The sequence below is a fragment of the Vipera berus genome, assembly GCF_964194415.1.
Source record: "Vipera berus genome assembly, chromosome: 2".
NCBI lineage: Eukaryota > Metazoa > Chordata > Lepidosauria > Squamata > Viperidae > Vipera > Vipera berus.
Window position 1 is genome coordinate 153,604,324 of NC_138203.1, and position 19,199 is coordinate 153,623,522.

The following is a 19,199-nucleotide window of genomic DNA, read 5'->3' on the forward strand; positions in this document are numbered from 1 at the left end:
GAATTTCAGAAAGTTATTACATTCATATCCTGCATATTCTGAACTCTTTTTTTTTTTTGCTAAGGTATGCAAAGTGCCACACAACCCAAGTAAATATACCATCCATAGGGAAAGATTATTCTCCAAGCAAACATGAATATATAAGTCATATCAAATGACACATGTAATACTAATAAACCTGCTCCAGGAAACAACCGCCCTAGAAATATTATGCAAATCCAATCAAGGGAAGTTTAACAGTATTCTGAACACTGTCGATAGTAATTTGAGGGTTTGGGCTTCACACAAGATTTGATATAAAAAAGCACAATAATATTCACTGATATAACAATAAGATTATTGTGCTTTCTTTCTCTAATATAGGTCATTCTACTGTTTTATTTCGTTTTCCCTTCTCTGTTCTCATCCCTATTCTCTCTTTTCTCATCAACAACCATACAACAACCATCTGTGCAGCTATCAAGCCAAAATATTTCCCTAGAATCCTTCATGTTATATTTGGTAAATATTTTTTTTCTTTCAGTCCTTACTAACATGTTTAGAATTCATAAAATAACCTTAGTGGGTGCTGGAGGGTAACTTATTGTGGCTTTGTCCTACTTCTTTGCTTATGTCTATTAAATCAACTTGTTTACAGAACTTTTAATTGTCACCTAATTCTTCTCCTGTTTGTAGGGTATTTGCAGAGCTACTAATTCTCCATGGGATAGTAAATCTTGACTGCATTTTGAATTATTCTACAAAAAGAGCCAGGAATGTCAATTCCCCAACTAGCAGGCCAATTGTATCTTAATCAGATGTGCTCCCATAACACTTCAGTTAAGTCATGGTGCCTGTCTTCCAGAATGAGGTTCCCCCTGAGATCCTTGATAGCGTCCCAAAGGATCTTAAAGACCTGGCTCTTCTCTCAAGCCCTTGGTGGTTAGATCACCTTGGGGGTGTTTGACATGTTTGTGCTATTTGCCATCTTGTTACTGTTGTATTCTTGTTTAAATTCTTTTTGTTTTTATGAGCTGACCTGAGTTGACTGGAGTGAAGTGATGCCTGTCAAATTAAATAAATAAATGATCTTTTGTATCGGCTCTTGGCTGCATGCATGTGAGATCACATAAACATGGGAATGGAGGTCTACCAGCAGTACATCTATATACAGAAACTGACCAGGCTAATAACTTCATGGTACTTCCACAGAGATGAAAGGATTATACTCTCTACCCACAAAGGACAACAGCAAAGTTAAGAGAGCCACAGGATATGATACATAGCAGATGTAGAACCTTGTTCTTAATGATAGAGCATAGGTTTTTAGTATAAGTGGTTAAGAAACGTACAGAGAAAAAAACACTAAGTCAAAACATGATTTTACATAAAGCATGATTTCTTTCATAAAGTTTAATAGCAATTCACATCTATCAAAAAGAAACACCATTATTTTAGACACTGAAATAGTATCCTGGGATACTGTTAAGGTGAACACTCTTGTAGGCAGAACTTTCTATTTTGCTGCCCCAGCAAATCTGCACACCAGGCTTATCACAGAAACATAGAAAACTGAACAATGGATTTATACAGATTGCATAAACCTCTTAAAAATCAAATCATGTGCACCACTGGAACAGTCTCTTGAGGGGGAGAAAAGATTTTAAGCCTTTTTATAAGGAATATTAGCATTAATTCTCAGTACAAAAATTAAATCCATGCCTTTACTTGCACAAGCCTTCAGCATTTAAGCATGTAATAGTTATTAAAACATTTTTCAAATATTATACCACACTATGTAAATTATAATTATAGTAAATGAAGAGTGAGTAATGTGTGGCTTTCCAGATGTTTCTTGTATTAGATTTTCCAGAACTTTTAACAATTGGCCATGTTGGTTGCAGCTGCTGGGAACTGGAGTTCAGCAACATCTGGAGGGCTATAATTTGCCCATTCTTTACAGGAATGATTTGTAAATCCCTTAGATTTTAATCAGTAGTCACTATCTCTTCTAGACCTAATTCACTTCCAATTTACCCTCCCAAAGAATTTCCCAACATAGATATGACAGCTTGTGTATTGCCAATATACAGATATTTTGCCACGTTGTTACCATGATGTAGTCACAAGTTAGGAATATAAATCTTTTTAAAAAAAATGAATAAAAGGATCAAGCTTAAATGCAGTATTGTTCCCAAAATAATCTCTAAACATTACTTATATTCCATTTGGCTGCAACTTGGAACGTCCAAATATTTAATAACAGAACAGAATAACAGAGTTGGAAGGGTCCTTGGAGGTCTTCTAGTCCAACACCCAGATCAGGCTGGAAACGCTATACCATTTCAGATAAATGGTTGTCCAATCTCTTCTTTAAAATTTCCAGTGTTAGAGCATTCATAACCTCCGGAGGCAGGGTGTTCCACTGATTAATTATTCTGTCAGGAAATTTCTCTTTAGTTCTAGATTGCTTCTCTCCTTGAATAGTTTCCATCCGTTGCTTCTTGTCCTGCCTTCAGGTGCTTTGGAGAATAGATTGACTCCCTCTTCTTTGTGGCAATCCCTGAGATATTGGAACACTGCTATCATGTCACTCCTAGTTCTTCTCTTCATTAAACTAGACATACCCAATTCCAGCAACCGTTCTTTACATGTTTTAGCCTCTAATCCCCTAATTATCTTTGTTGCTCTTTTCTGCACTCTTTCTAGAATCTCAACATTTTTTTTTACATCGTGGCGACCAAAACTGAATGCAGTACTCCAAGTGTGGCCTTACCAAGGCATTGTAAAGTGGTATTAATAGTTCGCATGATCTTGATTCTATACCCTTTAATGCAGCCTAGCACTGTGTTGGCTTTTTTGGCAGCTGCAGCCCACCGCTGGCTCATATTTAAGTGATTGTCCACTAGGACTCCAAGATCCCTCTCACAGTTACTACTATTGAGCTAGGTACCACCTATACAATTTGAATGTGAAAAGTACTAATATGTAATTCTATTTCATCTGAGTTTTCAGAATGAACAGGGGGAAGGACAAGATAACAAAATGTTTTTACTGGGTTGGCATATTCAACTCAAGGAAGATAGTCTGTCGAAGCCCTGAGCCATACAGGGCTTTAAAGGTCATAATCAGCCCACCAAATTGCATTTAGAAGCTAACTGCAGCTCCCATAGCAGCAATGTTACATGGTAAACCTCAGTATATGCACAATGAGATTGGCCACTCTGCGCTGCACCAACTGAAGTTTCTGAACAGTCTTCAAGACAGTTCCATGTAGATCACAGCCATAAGGTGACAAGGGCATAAAAGAGAATAAAACCTCCTGATTCAGGAAATACCACAACTAAAATACAAAATGTAACTGTGCAAAGGCCTCCCTGGCCATGGCCTGTGCCTGCTGTTCAAGCAGAAGCCATAAGTTAAAGCAGACACCTTCCCCGCCCCCAGATTATGGGTCAGCTCTGCCTGAGAGAGTACTACCCCTCCAGTCAGCTTCTAAATCCTTTGAGCTCTGTCTCAACAACATTCATTCACTCTATCTTGATAATATTCAGTGGCCCAGCAGACAATCTTCTGGCTCAGTTTTTCTAACAGGGACTAAGTTTCTTTAATGCTCTTCAGTTATTCAGAAATGCAATAAGAATGGAGAAGGAAGCTTGTTTTACTGGTCTTACTGCCACAGTAAATGCTAGAATGATCTCTTATCCATGTTCAGTTAAATTCATTATTCCTCTTACACCAGTGTGGTCTAAGCATCTCTTCTGTCGTTTTATTTCCATGGATCAGCAACGAAACAGAGACTGCTCAGAAGCCATCCACCCAGCACCATTGCCAATTAGGTATCTCGCTATGTCAGATGGAGGCGGTCCATCCATCCTTGTGTTCCTTGATCTTTCACTGGATTTTAATATTTCACAACTACAGTATTCTCTGGGGACTGGAAGTGGGGAACACTATCTTATAATGGGTTGCTTCTTTTCTCTGGGGCTGATTTCAGTCAGCGTTGGTTGAATGGGGAGAGATCTTTTCCTAGGGCCTTCCTCTGTGGGGCCATTATGTGCCATCAAGTTGCTGTTTTCTCCTAATGACCATGTAGATACTAGCCTGCTGGAGGATTTTACGCGCTCTTCCTTCTTATTCAATATCTACAGTATATGGGATTTCTGGGTGAGGTCCTCTACTGCTTTGGGATTTGATCTCATCACTGCAGGTAGTGCTCGAGGTATGACAGGCCTTTTATTTGAAGTTAGGAAAGCACCTTAAATAGGGGTTCAAAATTGCAAAGAAAAAGAGGCCTCTGCAGTCATGTGACCTGCATTCCGTCACTTTTGAAGCAGCCGCCGCCATATTTAGTCCTGTCACTGCCCTTTGGGACCCAGAAGTCACCTATGGTTACGACAGGCAGTTTCCAAGGTCCGTGTGGTCCTGTGCATTTTTTCTCTCCCATCAGGGACTTTGCAGCTGGCATGCTTTTATTTTTCTCCTCATTGCTGCCGTGTGGAAGACCAGAGAAGTAAATCTCTTGTGGCTGCTCTTGTTGCTTATTTCGTTGCTATTGCCTTGAGGACTGGAAGACTGTAATTGTCTTTGTAAATGCTTTAAAATTTTCTTTTTCATTATAGTACTGAGCTTGTTTGTAAATACTTTGCGAACTACTGTGATTGTTTATAAGTACTTTACAAAGCTGAAGACTTTTTTTATTAAGTGTATTTGTGTTTGCTTTGGAATTGCTTGGAGAAATACTAGCCAGTATCTACGGAAAGCAGATTTAATACTGTGAAGTTCCTTTGCATTCTGATGCATTGTGTTTGCATGTGCTTTGAGATTGCTTGCAAAATGTTCCTTTGCTGGATCCAATCTGGGTCATTTACCGGGACCAGAGGTTTAGTCATCTGCTCATTTTGTCATTTTTGCTTCTGTTTTTATTGTTTAATGATTTTCATATTTTCTTGTGAGCTGCCCAGAATTTTTGGGAGCTGGATGGTATACAAATTGAGTCGAATAAATAAATAATAAAGTTGAGGCTTGATTAACACATTGAAATCTGTCTTACAATATACACCACAGTAAAGCCATCATTTGACCTCATTAATCTTCCAGCTAACAAACCATAGCATGATAAATGTACAAATTACTCTGAGGGAAAACCCTATTAATTAAATTCATCACAGTCTACGAGCTCAAGTAAGAAATTGGCATCCAATCTATGTCTTAGTTCAACACAGAGTTAAATGAATTCCAATACTGTTTGTAATATGTTCATATATGAACAATGTACGCAACTACAGAAGTTTCAAGGCAAAGCTGTGACTCACCTTAAATATCTCAGGCTCCTCAATGTCCAGAACTTCTGTATCATTAAGCTGGGTGTTCCAACTGGAATATCGCCTGTTATTTGTATCACTTGGTGTAAAAAGCCAAATTACACAGGTAGCGATAATAAATCCAATAGCAATTCCCAAGAAAAGTCCACTGAAGTAACTAGGGAGAGGAAGTATAAAGTAAACATAGATCAACATGGTGAGAAAGTACAGTGTCTTCATCGGAAGCCGTGCCTGTGGTGCAGGTAGTTCAATTCCACCTTCACTGCTAATTAGCGGAGAAATTTCTTCTTGCACTTCTGTCTTCTGCAAAATTTCCAATGGTTTGTCTTGTCTGTCATCCTCTATTAAGCAGAAGTCCTCAGAATACAACTCGCAGAACTCTTCATCTTCCTTACTTGCCAGGGCAGACAGGCAACAACGTTCAAGTACCAGAGAAGTCTTAGAAGTAGAATCCTTTGTGCTTAAGAACGGGGAGCTTCTAGGTTCCATTTCTTTTTCGTGTCCTCCTTCAGTGGCTTGGGTTTTGGTACTCTTATTTACACTGGGATTACTTCCATAGAAGTCTCCTTCCGAATCACATTCTTCTTCCTTTATACTATAGTTATTATTGCTTTCCAAATGGCCATTCAAGCTGGAGAGATTGGAAAGTTCTGAAGCACTTGAAGACAAAGCTTTGGGCCTGTGGCTGCTGCTCTCATCGCTCATTATTTTGCTGAAGAGCTGAAAAGGCTCATAAATCACCTCTGAAAATCGCCTCTTCGTGTTCTCAATTTTGGCTTCCATTTCGGGTACTTTAAAAAAGGAGCGAGTGTCTGGAGATGTCAAGGGAGAGGAGGGAGCTGTTTTGGAATCACTACCTGTGCTTTGAGGCTGGGTGAACTGTTTGAAGAGGTGCAAGTTCAATTTAGATTCGGGTGGTTTGAACGACACTGTTTCAGGCTCCTGCTTAGAAGTGTCTGTGGACAGAGACTTCACCAGAGTTTTCATTAACTGTCTATGTCTCGTGGATAGAGAGGGCTCTTTTGGTTCAATGTCCGTGGAAAGGGATTTGACTAAACTCATGAAAGGCTTTGAGCTAGTAACAGTGGTTGGTGTGCTAGACAAGACATGTGACTTGGAAGGGGAGGACAATGGAGAAGATGAAAGGCTGGTTCTCAGTTCCGAAGGCAATGCCAACCCAAGTGGGCTAGGGGCTTGGCCCAAATCTGAGGAGGGCGATGCAGCCAATGGCACCACACTAAACCCTTGGGACTCCAAGGGTCTCACAGTTGGCAGAACTGTGGGAGATGCAGCCACAAAAAGCGAGGTAGTGGGAACAAAAGAATTCTGTTCACCATGATCAAAGCATAGGTCTTCCTTAGCTTCAAGTGCAGTTACAATGCTTTGGTCATCTAGTGTCTCAGAAGGAGACTCCGCACACTTTTCTTCTTCCTTCTCCTCCTCCTCCTCCTTCCCAAATGCCGAGAAATGAATGGTGATGGTTTCTCGGGAAGCGGATCGCTGAACCTGTACTTTGGGCGCTGGCTGCTTTGAGGACATTTCACTGGTTTTCTCTGCATGGCTAATGTTCAGACTTGTCATTGCAGGTCCCAGAGATACAGGGTCTGTAAAGAGGAAGCAAAACATAAATTAGACTGAAACTTTTAAACGTTGCACACGTTAATACTTGTACAGTCTTCGATTCACAACCACAATTGAGCTAAAATTTCTCTTGACATTTGTTAAGTGAATTTTGCCCCATTTTAATCACCTTTCTGGCCACAGTTGTTAAGTGAATCACTGCAGTTGTTAAGTTAGTCACAGGACTGTTAAATGAATCTGGCTTCCCCACTGACTTCGTTTGTCAGAAAGTCGCAGAAGGGAATCACATGACCCTGGGACACTGCAATCATCATAAATACATGCCAGTTGCCAAGCATCTGAATTTTGATCACATGACCATGGGGATGCTGCAACAGTTGTGAGAAAAACAGTCATAAGTCACTATTTTTCAGTGCCATTGTAACTTTGAAGAGTCACTAAGAGAATGGCTTTAAGTTGAGAATTACCGCTGTAACTATAGCAGTAAACATAGTGAGAAGAAATAATGAGCCTCTAGCAGCCCACATACATTACCTAATTGGAAAAATAATTATAGATAGCCAAAAGGTGGTTAATAGGGACATAAATGGTTGCATCACAAAAGCTGAAGAATATTTTTTAACTCCATTTCGGTCACTCTAAAGCAGACATGTCAAACACAAGGCCCGGGGGCCAGATCCGGCCCGTGAAGTGGTTCCATGTGGCCCATGAATCCATCCTGGAAACAGTGAGGGAACGGCCCCCTCTGCCTTGGCCCTGGCCCAGAGACCCTCCTTCTGCCAGAGTCCCTCAGATCTGTCCCACTCCTGCCCAGGCCCCCATAGGCACCCTTGATGCGAACGATGTAGAGCTGGCCATGCCCACCCAGTAGGCCATACGCACTCTAGCCACGCCCACCCAGTAGGCCACGCCCACCCAGGCCATACCCACCCGGCCCCCTGAGGGCAACTGCAATGCTGATGCGGCCCTCAATGAAATTGAGTTTGACACCCCTGCTCTAAAGCCTTTTTACTAAAACTGTGAAGAAGATACAAAGTGAAGTGAAAAGAAAAACCAGTTTGCAAATTGACCCATCATAATTGTATTGAGAAAAGGCATTAAAAATGGATTCCCATATGTTTAAAAGATAAAAAATGAAAACTATATGGCTTGGATTCAAAGCATATTATAGTCAGTGTAAGATATACAGGCTATTCCAAACTGATTCCATGCACTGAATGGAATCTCTGCATTGCAATGGCTGTTGACAAGAGATAAAATATAAACTGAGTTCAAAGAATTCCATAATGTATATACATAACTAGAGCAGTTCTGCATTATTATTTTGATATAAGCAAAAAAAAAATCTACCTAGATCAGGGCTTTTCAACCTTTTCACCCATTGTACCTCTTTTAGGATATGGCAATATTCGAGTACCACCAGTCGCCTAGCAAGGTGTAAAAAACATGATGACCCAAAAAAAAAAAGGAAAAAAGTGATGAAGTACAGTAGTGCTCCACTTACAACAGCTCGCTTAGTGACTGTTAGAAGTTACAATGGCATTGAAAAAAGTTCCCCCCAAGCCACAGCCGAGCAAGACACCTGCCTGCCCGCCTGGCGGCGCTCTTCCTCCTGTCCGAGGTTTTCATTGTTGTGAGCATTTCTGCTGAGGATTAGCAGCGGGGGGTAGGGTGGGGTGGGTGTTTGGTTTTTATTCTCCCCCCCCCCCCCCCGTCTGCTGGGTGGTTGCAGCAGGTTTTGGTCACTTCACATGACCCTGGGAGACTGTGACCATCATAAATATGAATCAGTTGCCAAGCATCTGAATGTAAATCACAAGACCCTGGAGATGTTGCAACATTCCAGCTGATCAGCGCTTCTTCTGGGCTCAGCAGAAGCACCAGGATCAGCGCCGAGCTCCAGCTGGAGCCTGGCACTGATCCTGGCGCTTCCACTGAGCCCTGACAGCCATCTCTCGCTCAGATGCTGCCACTGGTTCAGCTCATTCCCCTCCCCCTTCAGAGATATGGTATTGCAGCCAATAAAGATAGAGGAATCTCTAATTTGAAATTAATTTAATCAGATTTAGTGATGGTCATAACCTGTTGATATTTCTGTGCCACTATTGGGATATTAATACAAGTACTCCCTTCATCCTTGAGAAGGTCTATCTATACGATCACTAAAAGTTAATGTTGATTTGATAGGACATAAGCAATCAATCAAGCAATGTGGACAATATGTGTTGGGACAGCAACACAATATATTTAAACATTTCATTAATCCATACAAAATGGGGGTACACCTCATTGAATACAACAGGCTTAATTTTGACTAAATATGCATAGGAAAATAAAGCACAATTCTGTATTTCCTGATGTTCCCAAACCTGATGCTATCAAACAGCTGAAAATTATTCCCTCAAATGGAAGAATTGAGTTTCTTCATTTTTTATTTCTGTGTCAGGAACTATACGCATCGTTTATCTGATGATGTTAAATGGGTTCCTGTGGTAAAACTTTACACCAGGAGTCACCAGTCCATGGGCTGTGGCCCACTACTGGGCCACAGCCTATTCGGACTTGGGCCGCGCAAGCGGCTGGACAGAGTGTGTGCGCACACAGCTCAACTAGTCTGAGTGGTGGGCGGGTGGATACTTGCACACAGGCTAGCCACTTGTACAAGGGCTGTGTGCACATGTGTGAGCACTGGCCAGCTGCTTGTGCAGCCCAGTTTCCCTCTCCCACACAGCTGGGCTGCCAAGCCACAAAGTTTGGGGATCACTGTTTACGCTATCAGTGCTCTGCTTTCTTACAGCCAAATACATGCAATTTACTAACATACGCAGTGTTTCTTTCAACTATATATTGATTTCATCTTAAATGAAATCTCATTCAGACCATATGCTTTTGATTGCACATACAGATGTCAATACACCTGTGGCTTAGCCATCAGCAAACAGCAGTTTTGTTCTTTTACTTATTATGTTGTTCCAGATAAGAAGCAACAGGAAAAAAAATTTCTACTGCTTTAACCAGAGTGTACTGAAAATTGCACTTGATCATGCTTATGAATAATCTCTCTACATCATTTCAATAGCACATGTAACTGCAAGCAGAAGTCGGAAGGGACCTTGGAGGTTTTCTGGTCCAACCCCATGCTCAAGGAGGAGGCCCTATATGATTTTCCCTGGAACATTTATTAGAGAAAAATGATGTTGCTGTGCCAACCCCTCAGGCCGAGCACACACGTATCTTCAGTGTGTCCTCCAATTATTTTCTATGGATGTAGCTGAGAACAATTTACATTTTTGCACATAGAGTGTCACAACAGCATAGGGGAGACAGGCTGCTAGCAAAGCAGTATTTCCACATTAAGCAGAACACAATACCCACACAATGTGAGTTTGCAGTCGAAGCAGAAAACTTCAAAGCAAATTGTGCATCTTTGCAACTTGGGCCAGGCAGTGTTAAAATGCAACTCCACTGAAGACTGAAGCATGAAAATCAAATACTGGCTTCTTCTCATAAAAACAACAACAGAGAACAAGTCAGGGAGACCTTTCCATTGGGTATTCTTTGAGATAGACAGAAATGAGTAAGTTTACAACACTGTTTTCTGAGTGAGGGAAAACAAGTATTTAATTTAATTTAATTTAATAATATTTCTATACCGCCCTTCTCCCTGAGGACTCAGGGCGGTTCACAGGGCAAAAGTAAAATACAAAATACAAACATTAAAAAGAGATTAAATGATTGCCCAAGTTAAAACAATTAATATACAATTATAAAACCCCAAAGATCAAATTAAGAATACAAAAAAAAAAAAGTAGCATTGTAGGATGTATATATTTCTCCAATTGTACATTCTAGGAATAGGCAAGTCATTCATTAATGGGTATATCTCCGTGCATGGTTATGGAACTCTTCCCCCCTTCCAGAAAATTTCATACATGACTCCCAGAGATCCCAGCCAGTAATAGTTAGGCAGGCTAGGCATTCTGGAGAGGAGGCCCCAATGTATCCAGAGGGCACTAAGTTGAAGAAAGCTGAGTTGGGAGTTCTTATTTACAACTAGCATTGATTGTACAGAACTTTCACAAGATTCCTCTAAGTAACAGTTCCAGTGGTGGGATTCAGCCGGTTCGCACCACTTCGGCAGAACTGGTAGCTATTTTTTTTTGTTGTTGCCCAGGCCCAGAATGGAAGCTTCCAGAAGCAGCATCCGCACAGAGAACCAGTTGTTCACATATTTGAATCCCACCACTGAGCAGTTCCCACTGAGCAAAATCCACCATCGCCTGTAATTAGACTACAATTGGTCTCCAACGCTTATAAAAGTACTTTGTAGGTGCTGAGCAGTATGTAGACTCAGATGCTGGGCCATAGGAAGTGCTCCAGAAGAGGAAAGGGCCTGAAAGTGGTAGCCTCACGATTATCCCAGCAGGATAGTGCAGAGTAATGCACTTTGTTCTTTCTATTCTTTTCCCATTTTAGTTCCACACCTTAATCTCTGGTGTATCAACATCAAGAATTTTTCATTTCCCAAATTTATGTCAAACTTTTTTTTTAAACTTTTACACAATATTTTCTCTAGTAGGAAAGTTGCTGTCTTTTAAACTAAGCCTTTCAAATGTATAATGTTATGTAGTTTTCGTGGTTCTTTCAGTCATTAATGACTAATACTTGCTGTAATAAAATAGATGAGAGTTCCTGCTAATTAATTAAATGGAAAATATTGATGCATTTTGAATGAATCAGCATTAAACAAATTAAAAGTACAAGCAAGCATTTTATTCTTGTCTTCAACATAATGCAGTTAACGAACAGAAATACTGAATGCGTAAGTCAAGGTTTTAGAGGACATGTTTGCTATCATACATTTAAACCAAAATAATATTTATTTCTATTTTTCAGAAAAAACTAATTTGCTATTCTGCCAGCCCAATAAAACAATACTGTGCTATTGTGGGAAGTCAGCCCCGCCCCCAGAGAAAGAAATATTTTTGGGAATATAAAAAGGCAGAATATTGTATTTCCTCAAAGGATCTTAAAGGCAGAAACCCCACCTCCTAAGTTTCTCTGCCCCAAATAGAAACCAGGTCTGCAGAAATGCAGATGTGATAAACTTGTCAGAAAGATTGAGCCAGGAAGCTTGGATTAGAAAGACAAAGATCCCTAGAATCAACATAGCCACACCCCCAAGGAAGCAGGATATGACCTTTGGGACATAATAGGATTAACCCACCACCATCAGAATACCAGAAAGGCACACTCAGACTTAGGTCAAAGTTCATGCCACAGGAACAACTCCAAACATTAAAGCTCAAGAAGATATAAAAACCCACAATTCCCAGCTACATGCGCTCAGCTTTCCCAGAGCCATCTTTCTGTCTGGCTCTGCTCTTCAATAAACTACAACCTTCTTTCTAAAGCAGTCTCCATTTTGTTTATTCCCGGCTTGGACTGGACCCTGATGAAGATTTTTCTTTCAACACTATTAACTGAAAAAGGGGTAATTTAAAACATTAATCTTATATATTTAAATAGTTCTAAGAAAAAATCCTAGCTATTCTTTTATTCCTGCTGAACATTCAATAACTATTTAAAATGTTTTACCATTGTTCAACTTGGGGGGGGGGATCTGCTTACATGACAGATATGGCACACTTATTTGGATTTTTTTAAATGTAAAAAATAGACATGTAATATTTTATTTAATACTAGTTACTCCATAACAACAACAACAAATCCTCACTGTGAAACAATGTTAAAACCTTGTTTAGAATCTGACTCCTCAAAGTGGTATGTTGGGTGTACATGGAGCAAACTCACCATTTGGGGGCTACAGATACTTCAGGAGCAAAACAAGCATTTCTGTTGTAGACACAGGTTATGGTCATTTAAAATCCATTATCTTTCTGGTTTTAAAAATATTAAGCCGCTTCTGCCAAAATCAAGTTATCAGTTTTGTACTGTATTATTAGATTTAATACTATTATTATTCAGTCTTATCATTGTTTTACAATTAATTTAAACCTCAGGCAAATCAATGCTCATATTACCTTTGCTATGAGTTTTATTTGGAAACCAGTGAAACAACTCTTCCAACAAGAAAAGTACAAATGGTATCTGCCTTCACATGCAGGCAGTCCTCAACTTACAACAGTTCATTTAGTGACCAAAGTTTGGTATCTGACTCATATTTATGATGATTGCAGTGTAGTGGGATCAGGTGATCCCATTTTGCGAACTTCTGACAAGCAAAGTCAATGGGGGAAGCCAAATTCACTTAACAACCGTGTTTCTAACAACTGCAGTGATTCACTTAACAACTGTGGCAAGAAAGGTTGTAAAATGGGGCAAAACTCACTTAACAAATGTCTCAATAATAACATAAATTTTGGGCTCAATTGTGGTCGTAACTCAAGGACTACCTGTACTGAAAAGTAACTAAAGAGCAATTTCTATATGTTTAGGTTCATGTTTTGATTTGATCTCATCCATTAATATGGAAGTTTAAAGTATTGCTTGGAATAACCTATTTGGACTGCATCTCACAAGTAGTGGCCAGAACCAAAAGTATGTCATGCCTCATTGTTCTCATTTTGATAGCCTCTTCTCTCGTTTTTTTCCATTTGACCATACAGCAAGACTGAATGGACAGTTTGTTTTTGGAAGAAGTCTGCATTGCTTGCAAAGGGCTTTTAAAATCAGGCTGAAAGACACATACATTTAAACCAAGGGCTACATATAATCATTTGGACTAGGACTCTAAGTTGGTTTGGCTCCTTCGACTACAGCCAGGCTGCCCATCCAACTGAAACATCTATAAAAGGACGAATGTCAAGCTTCTGTTCACCAAAATGTACAAGCAATGCAAGATTATTTTTTTTAACATTTTGCCAGATTGGAAAAAAACCAGACTACCGGTATGTTCTCGGCTCATCAAAACATACGGTATTAAGGTATTGAGTATTGTATGGCAGTCTCAAAATCTGAACCGTAAATAACATTTCAAGCTATCATAATTTGAACATGGGCATCTCCAAACATAAAATGTTTGTGCATGTATTCCAAATCTGATAATTGTACTACTACTATCTCTTCATTTTCTTACTATAAATTTGCCACTGGTTAAGACAAGCTGTACAATAGGCAATGTCAACCATATATATGCAATCATTCCAAATTCTACACATGATAACCCCACAATTTACCATGAAGCTATGAAAGGAGATAGCAAACCCTTGTGCTTCGAACTACAATTTTACCATTTATTCCAGCTGGCGGGGTCCAGGAAAAGGCCTTCTCTGCCATTGCACCAGCCCTCTGGAACATTGGCCCCCATCCTCCTGACCTTTTGTAAGGGCCTAAAGACCTCGCTCTGCAGTTAGCTTGGGGCCCAAATACGAAGCATCAAAGTGGAGCTGGTTGATCATGTAACAACAGATCCTACCTCCCCCTGCCCTCCCCATCTGTCATTGGATGTGTGTGTGTGTGTGTGTGTGTGTGTGCGCGCATACGCGCGCAATTGTAAGCCACTCAGTGTTACCCTGTGGTAAGATGGGCAGCCAATAAATTTTATAAATAAATAATAAATCAATAAAGCTATTCTAAACCTCTTGTAGTATTTTGTGTCCTTTCTCACTAGAAGCCAAGCGACATATCTCCATTCTTACTTCTACTGAAGCAACGTTTCACAATGGCTACATTCACACATCACAATAAGTCACAATGTAGTTTCTTTTTTTCTGATCCCAGCAACTCTGGATCTATAATCTATGGCATATGACTTTGTGGGTTATGTGAATCCAGTCAATGCTAGCTTATTAAAAACATGATTAGAACATGGCTTAATGTAATATAGCAAGATATTTATTTATATTATGTCTTACTAGATCCAAATTTCTTCCTTCCTTCAAATTCCAAAATCGGGAAAGAGCCTCACCCCATGCATATGCTTTTGTGCTGAAACTGGTGTAAAACTGCACTGAATAAAATGCTAATCATTTTTCATACTAATTTAAACATACCTTTTCTAGTTATTCCGGTCATCACATGCTTCCAAAAAGTCCCTCAACTTCATTATGTATGGCTTATATGATGCCTGCCACAAGTTCAATTAAAATTACACCTATTTCCTCCTAACTCTTAATAATTATAAATGTGGGGGTTTTATTAGGATTTGGATGTCTTCTGTATCTTTCTGCTAGTTATCCTCTGAAGTTATTGAACTAATTTTTAAAATTGACACAAAACCTATGCTTATTCATTGACTGATTCTCCATTGTTTCCTGAAAAGCCTGATTCCTCTCTTCTAGCTACCATGGAAAAAAAATAAACAGTCATTCCCAACCTTTAAAGAACTTTATAAGTACCAACATTCTTATTTCCTTTTAAAGGAACATCATTGTGCTGGGTGAGGGCAACGAATCAAACAATAGTTCACTGAATCAAGAGTGAATCATTTTTGATGGCCTGAAACTTCACGTAACCATTTTTGGGATGTCAGTGGGCTGCTGGTGCTGGTGGGGTTGCTATTACAAATAGAGGGAGCCCTCATTTTTTAGCTTTGGGATTTGTAGTAGAATCGATTTTTTAAAATAAACTATTGGGCCTATTTCAAATTTTATCTTTAAAATGTCTAGTACAAACAATAATAATAATTTAATTTCTATACCGCCCTTCTCCCGAAGGACTCAGGGCGGTGTACAGGGCAATAAATACAATAAAATACAATGTACAAACGTTAAAAAATTAAATAAGTAGCCCAATTACAATAAAAATTAATAAAATTAATATTAAAATACCCCAAACCCATCAGACCAGGCCGGCTTGTTCAAATAAGTAAGTACAAGATGTACAAGAAGTACATCCAGAATTAAATGATTCAATACTCATAAAAGTAGTCAACAGTAAGCGGCACCTATCCATTCAGTGTGTCTGTTCATTAGTGTGACATGTGAACCAGATCTATGATTGGATATTTGTGGTGAAGTGGAGGAATCTCATCTGAAGGAAAAAGGAGTCCCACTTGTGCCTCAAGAATCCCCTCCAAGGCAATGAGTTGGGCAAGTTGGAATATGGAGGCAAGCATACTTTAATGCTGATACTGCTAAGGGTGACTTAAGGCTGACTCATCCATAAGACGAAACCAAAGTTATACAGTAGGTACATGATAGGACGGGGAGGGGGGAAAGGTTGTCAGGACATGTTTGTGCCATCGTTAAATGCAAACAGGAAATCCTGAAGAATTTTTTTTTAATCAAGAACTAACTTAAATAAGATTAACAGATTGCAAGAATGTATATTAGGATCGTTGCATGATGGTATCGCAGTGGTTAGAATACAGTACTGCAGACTAATTCTACTGACTGCCGATAGCCAGTACTTTGGCAGTTCAAATCTCACCAGGTCTCAAGGTTGACTCAGCCTTCCATTCTTCTGAGGTGGGTAAAATGAGGACCCAGATTGTTGGGGGCAATAGGCTGGCTCTGTAAACCACTTAGAGAGGGCTGTAAAGCACTGTGAAGCAGTATATAAGTCTAAGTGGTATTGCTATTTACCAACTAGGATGTGATTGAGGTCCTATTTGAACAGAGTACAGCTTTAATAAAAGCTATCATGAGTATGTATTACTAAAAACTGCTTTCTTGTAATTATATTTTTTAAAAGTTGTTCTCAGAAGGGGAGGAAACAAATCCTCAAGAACCACCTTAATCATCATCTCCTATTTCCTGACCTTGTTGAAAAACCAGTTTAATATTTCAATTGCCTAATTAATGAATTTTTGGCCTGCTCTTTATTTATTCACTCACTTAAGGCATATTTACTAATCCTTTAAGCAGTTGCACGAATAAGTCAGCCTCTATCCTCAGTTTTACAATCTAAAGACATAAAACTAAAGGTAAGAGAATTGGAAATGAGAGAGCTGAGTCTAAGCTAATACAGACAATAATTCTGCAGATCATAGAAAGTAGAAAGCCTGGTTCTTGTATGTAAAAGTCAGCTTACCTCCCCATCATGGTTTTACTAGTGCTCACACTGCATTTCTTGGTATTAATTAACTGAGTTAATGTCACTGTTTCACTCTTGACACCAAAAATGTACAAGTAGTCTTCGACTTATGACCACAATTGAGCCCAAAACGGAGCCCATACATACATACAAAATGTCCAGGTGTCTTTTCATAGTATATAGTATGAAGGTGCTTCACCTGTTTACTTCCCATTATAGAGGATATAGAAATTTCTTCAGCTCTTTCTAGCAAAACTCAGAACACCTCAATTGATTAAGGAAAATCAATTATCACTATCCTTCCTTGCTCATCTGCTTCTGAAGGAAACAGTACATGATTGCACCATTTTTAACTCTTTCTTACCATTATGAATTATAGCAAGAAGCAGAAAACAATGCTTTAGTACCAAATCTTTTTGCAGCAGGCACCACAATGTTCTTTTCCTCTAGGTGGAGATCACCCTTCAGATTGGTAGTAGGAATTAGAGATGTGGCTGTGTGTTTTTCACCCCTACCCATCATTGTCCTACTAGTTTCTCTTATTTCTTTGGTTTATTTTTATTTTTTTGTACAAGCTGCGTTTAGCACTGCAAGCTTCATAAAATAAAATGTCTTCTTGTTTCTTTGCAAGTAATTTCTGTTGATGGCCTTTTAAAATTACTTCCACTCTATTGAATTCTGTGTTCCCCAGTAACCTTCTCTTGAATCCTATGAGGGAATAGCAAGAGTTACAATCAAGAGGAAAGCTTATTACTCAAGCAGGTTTTGAAGCTATTGGGCTGACTCCAACTGAGTCAAAATTTCATCTGCCCATTTTGGAAAATGAAAATGTTTGTTTCTATTGCTGATACTCTTTCTGCATTCTGTTGGCTCTGTTTTAAATCACTGCCAGTTCAAAGGAGTGGGTGGTGCTAGAACTAGAGGAAGATTACACTTCATTACCAACACAGCTAAGGACAATTTAAACCTATCTCAATCAGGGCTGGGGACAAGATAAAAGCAACATTATAGAGACACAATAGAGAAATGTTGCCAGGACATATTTGTACATGTTAGGTGTAACCAGGGAAAGGTCTTACGCTGACCTCTTTTAAACTCTTAATGACAAACATAAGAACACCATACTGAATTATGAAGCCAGCAGCTGGAGCTGCAGCTTATACAAGTGCCATAAACTGGCCTGCTATAGTAGAAATGTTTTAGGAAAACACAAGATTTGCCTGTATTGCACCCACTGTGAGAAAAAGAACAATGAGCTGGATGTTTGCACTTTGCTGTCACCATCATCAACACACCCACTTGAATGTGAAAACAAAGACATTCTCATATAGGGAAGGATGAAAATCTGGCAACAAGTGTCTGGAAGAATGCCTGGGCACCAAAAATCTGTGTATTATGCAGAAAAACAAACCCTTCTGATTCCCCGGGTTTAGCAACAGAGCTGGATTTTGCCCCCAGATAGCTTTTTTCCTAACTTAACTGGAAAATCCTAGATTGTGTGATTGCAACACATCTGAAGGGCACCCTGTAAGGGATACTTGCCTTATGTCACTCTTGCACCTCTATTTTTCTCAGTCACAGATCCCATTAACTGTTGCTCAAAACCTGTGGTGCTAACCATATGATGCTGCCTTTGTCTCACCCTAGCCTAGCCTATAGTTTCATGCTTATATTACTGTGCTAAAGGGGTACTTTTGACTGTTCCCCATCATCTCTTCTATGTGCAGGATTTCTGGCACTTTAACGGCAGCCACAATGATAGCAATAGCAATAGAACTTAGACTTAGCAATAGCACTAAGACTTATATACCGCTTCATAGTGCTTTACAGCACCATCTGAGCTGTTTACAGTCAGTCTATTGCCCACAACAAGCTGGGTCCTCATTCCACCAACCTTGGAGGATGGAAGGCTGAGTCAACTTTGAGCCAGTGAGGATCAAACTGCTGGCAGTTGGCAGAGTTATCCTGCAATACGGCGATACTGCATTCTAACCACTGTCTCAGCATAGACCTTTCCCTGTTTACACCACAGTAATGAGATATTAATGGCTGAGTTTAGTTCCCTCTGTGGAACGGAACAATTTAGAGAGCCAGTTTGGTTAAGAAATAAGGCCAGAAACCAGGAGACTATGAGTTCTAATCCTGTCTTAGATATGAAGCCAACTGGATGACCTTGGGCCAGTCACACTCTCTCAGGCCTAGAAAACAGACAAGGGCAAATCACTTCTGAAAAAACCTTGCCTAGAAAACTGCAGGGACTAATCTGGGCAGTGACCAGGAATTAAAAATTGACTTGAAAGAGCACATAGAACAAAT

The 19,199-nt window shown here is 39.6% G+C and overlaps 1 protein-coding gene across 3 annotated transcripts in view; it reads right to left on the bottom strand.

The window, feature by feature from the left end:
- Window positions 1-19,199, bottom strand: part of TEX2 (testis expressed 2) — a 104,193-nt gene that overhangs the window by 45,655 nt on the left and 39,339 nt on the right. For all 3 annotated transcript variants that reach the window (XM_081319494.1, XM_081319493.1, XM_081319495.1), the window contains exon 2: window positions 5,295-6,907. In XM_081319494.1, the coding sequence (XP_081175620.1) occupies window positions 5,295-6,884 (1,590 nt within the window). In that variant the 5' untranslated portion in view covers window positions 6,885-6,907. The remainder of the gene's footprint in view (window positions 1-5,294; window positions 6,908-19,199) is intronic.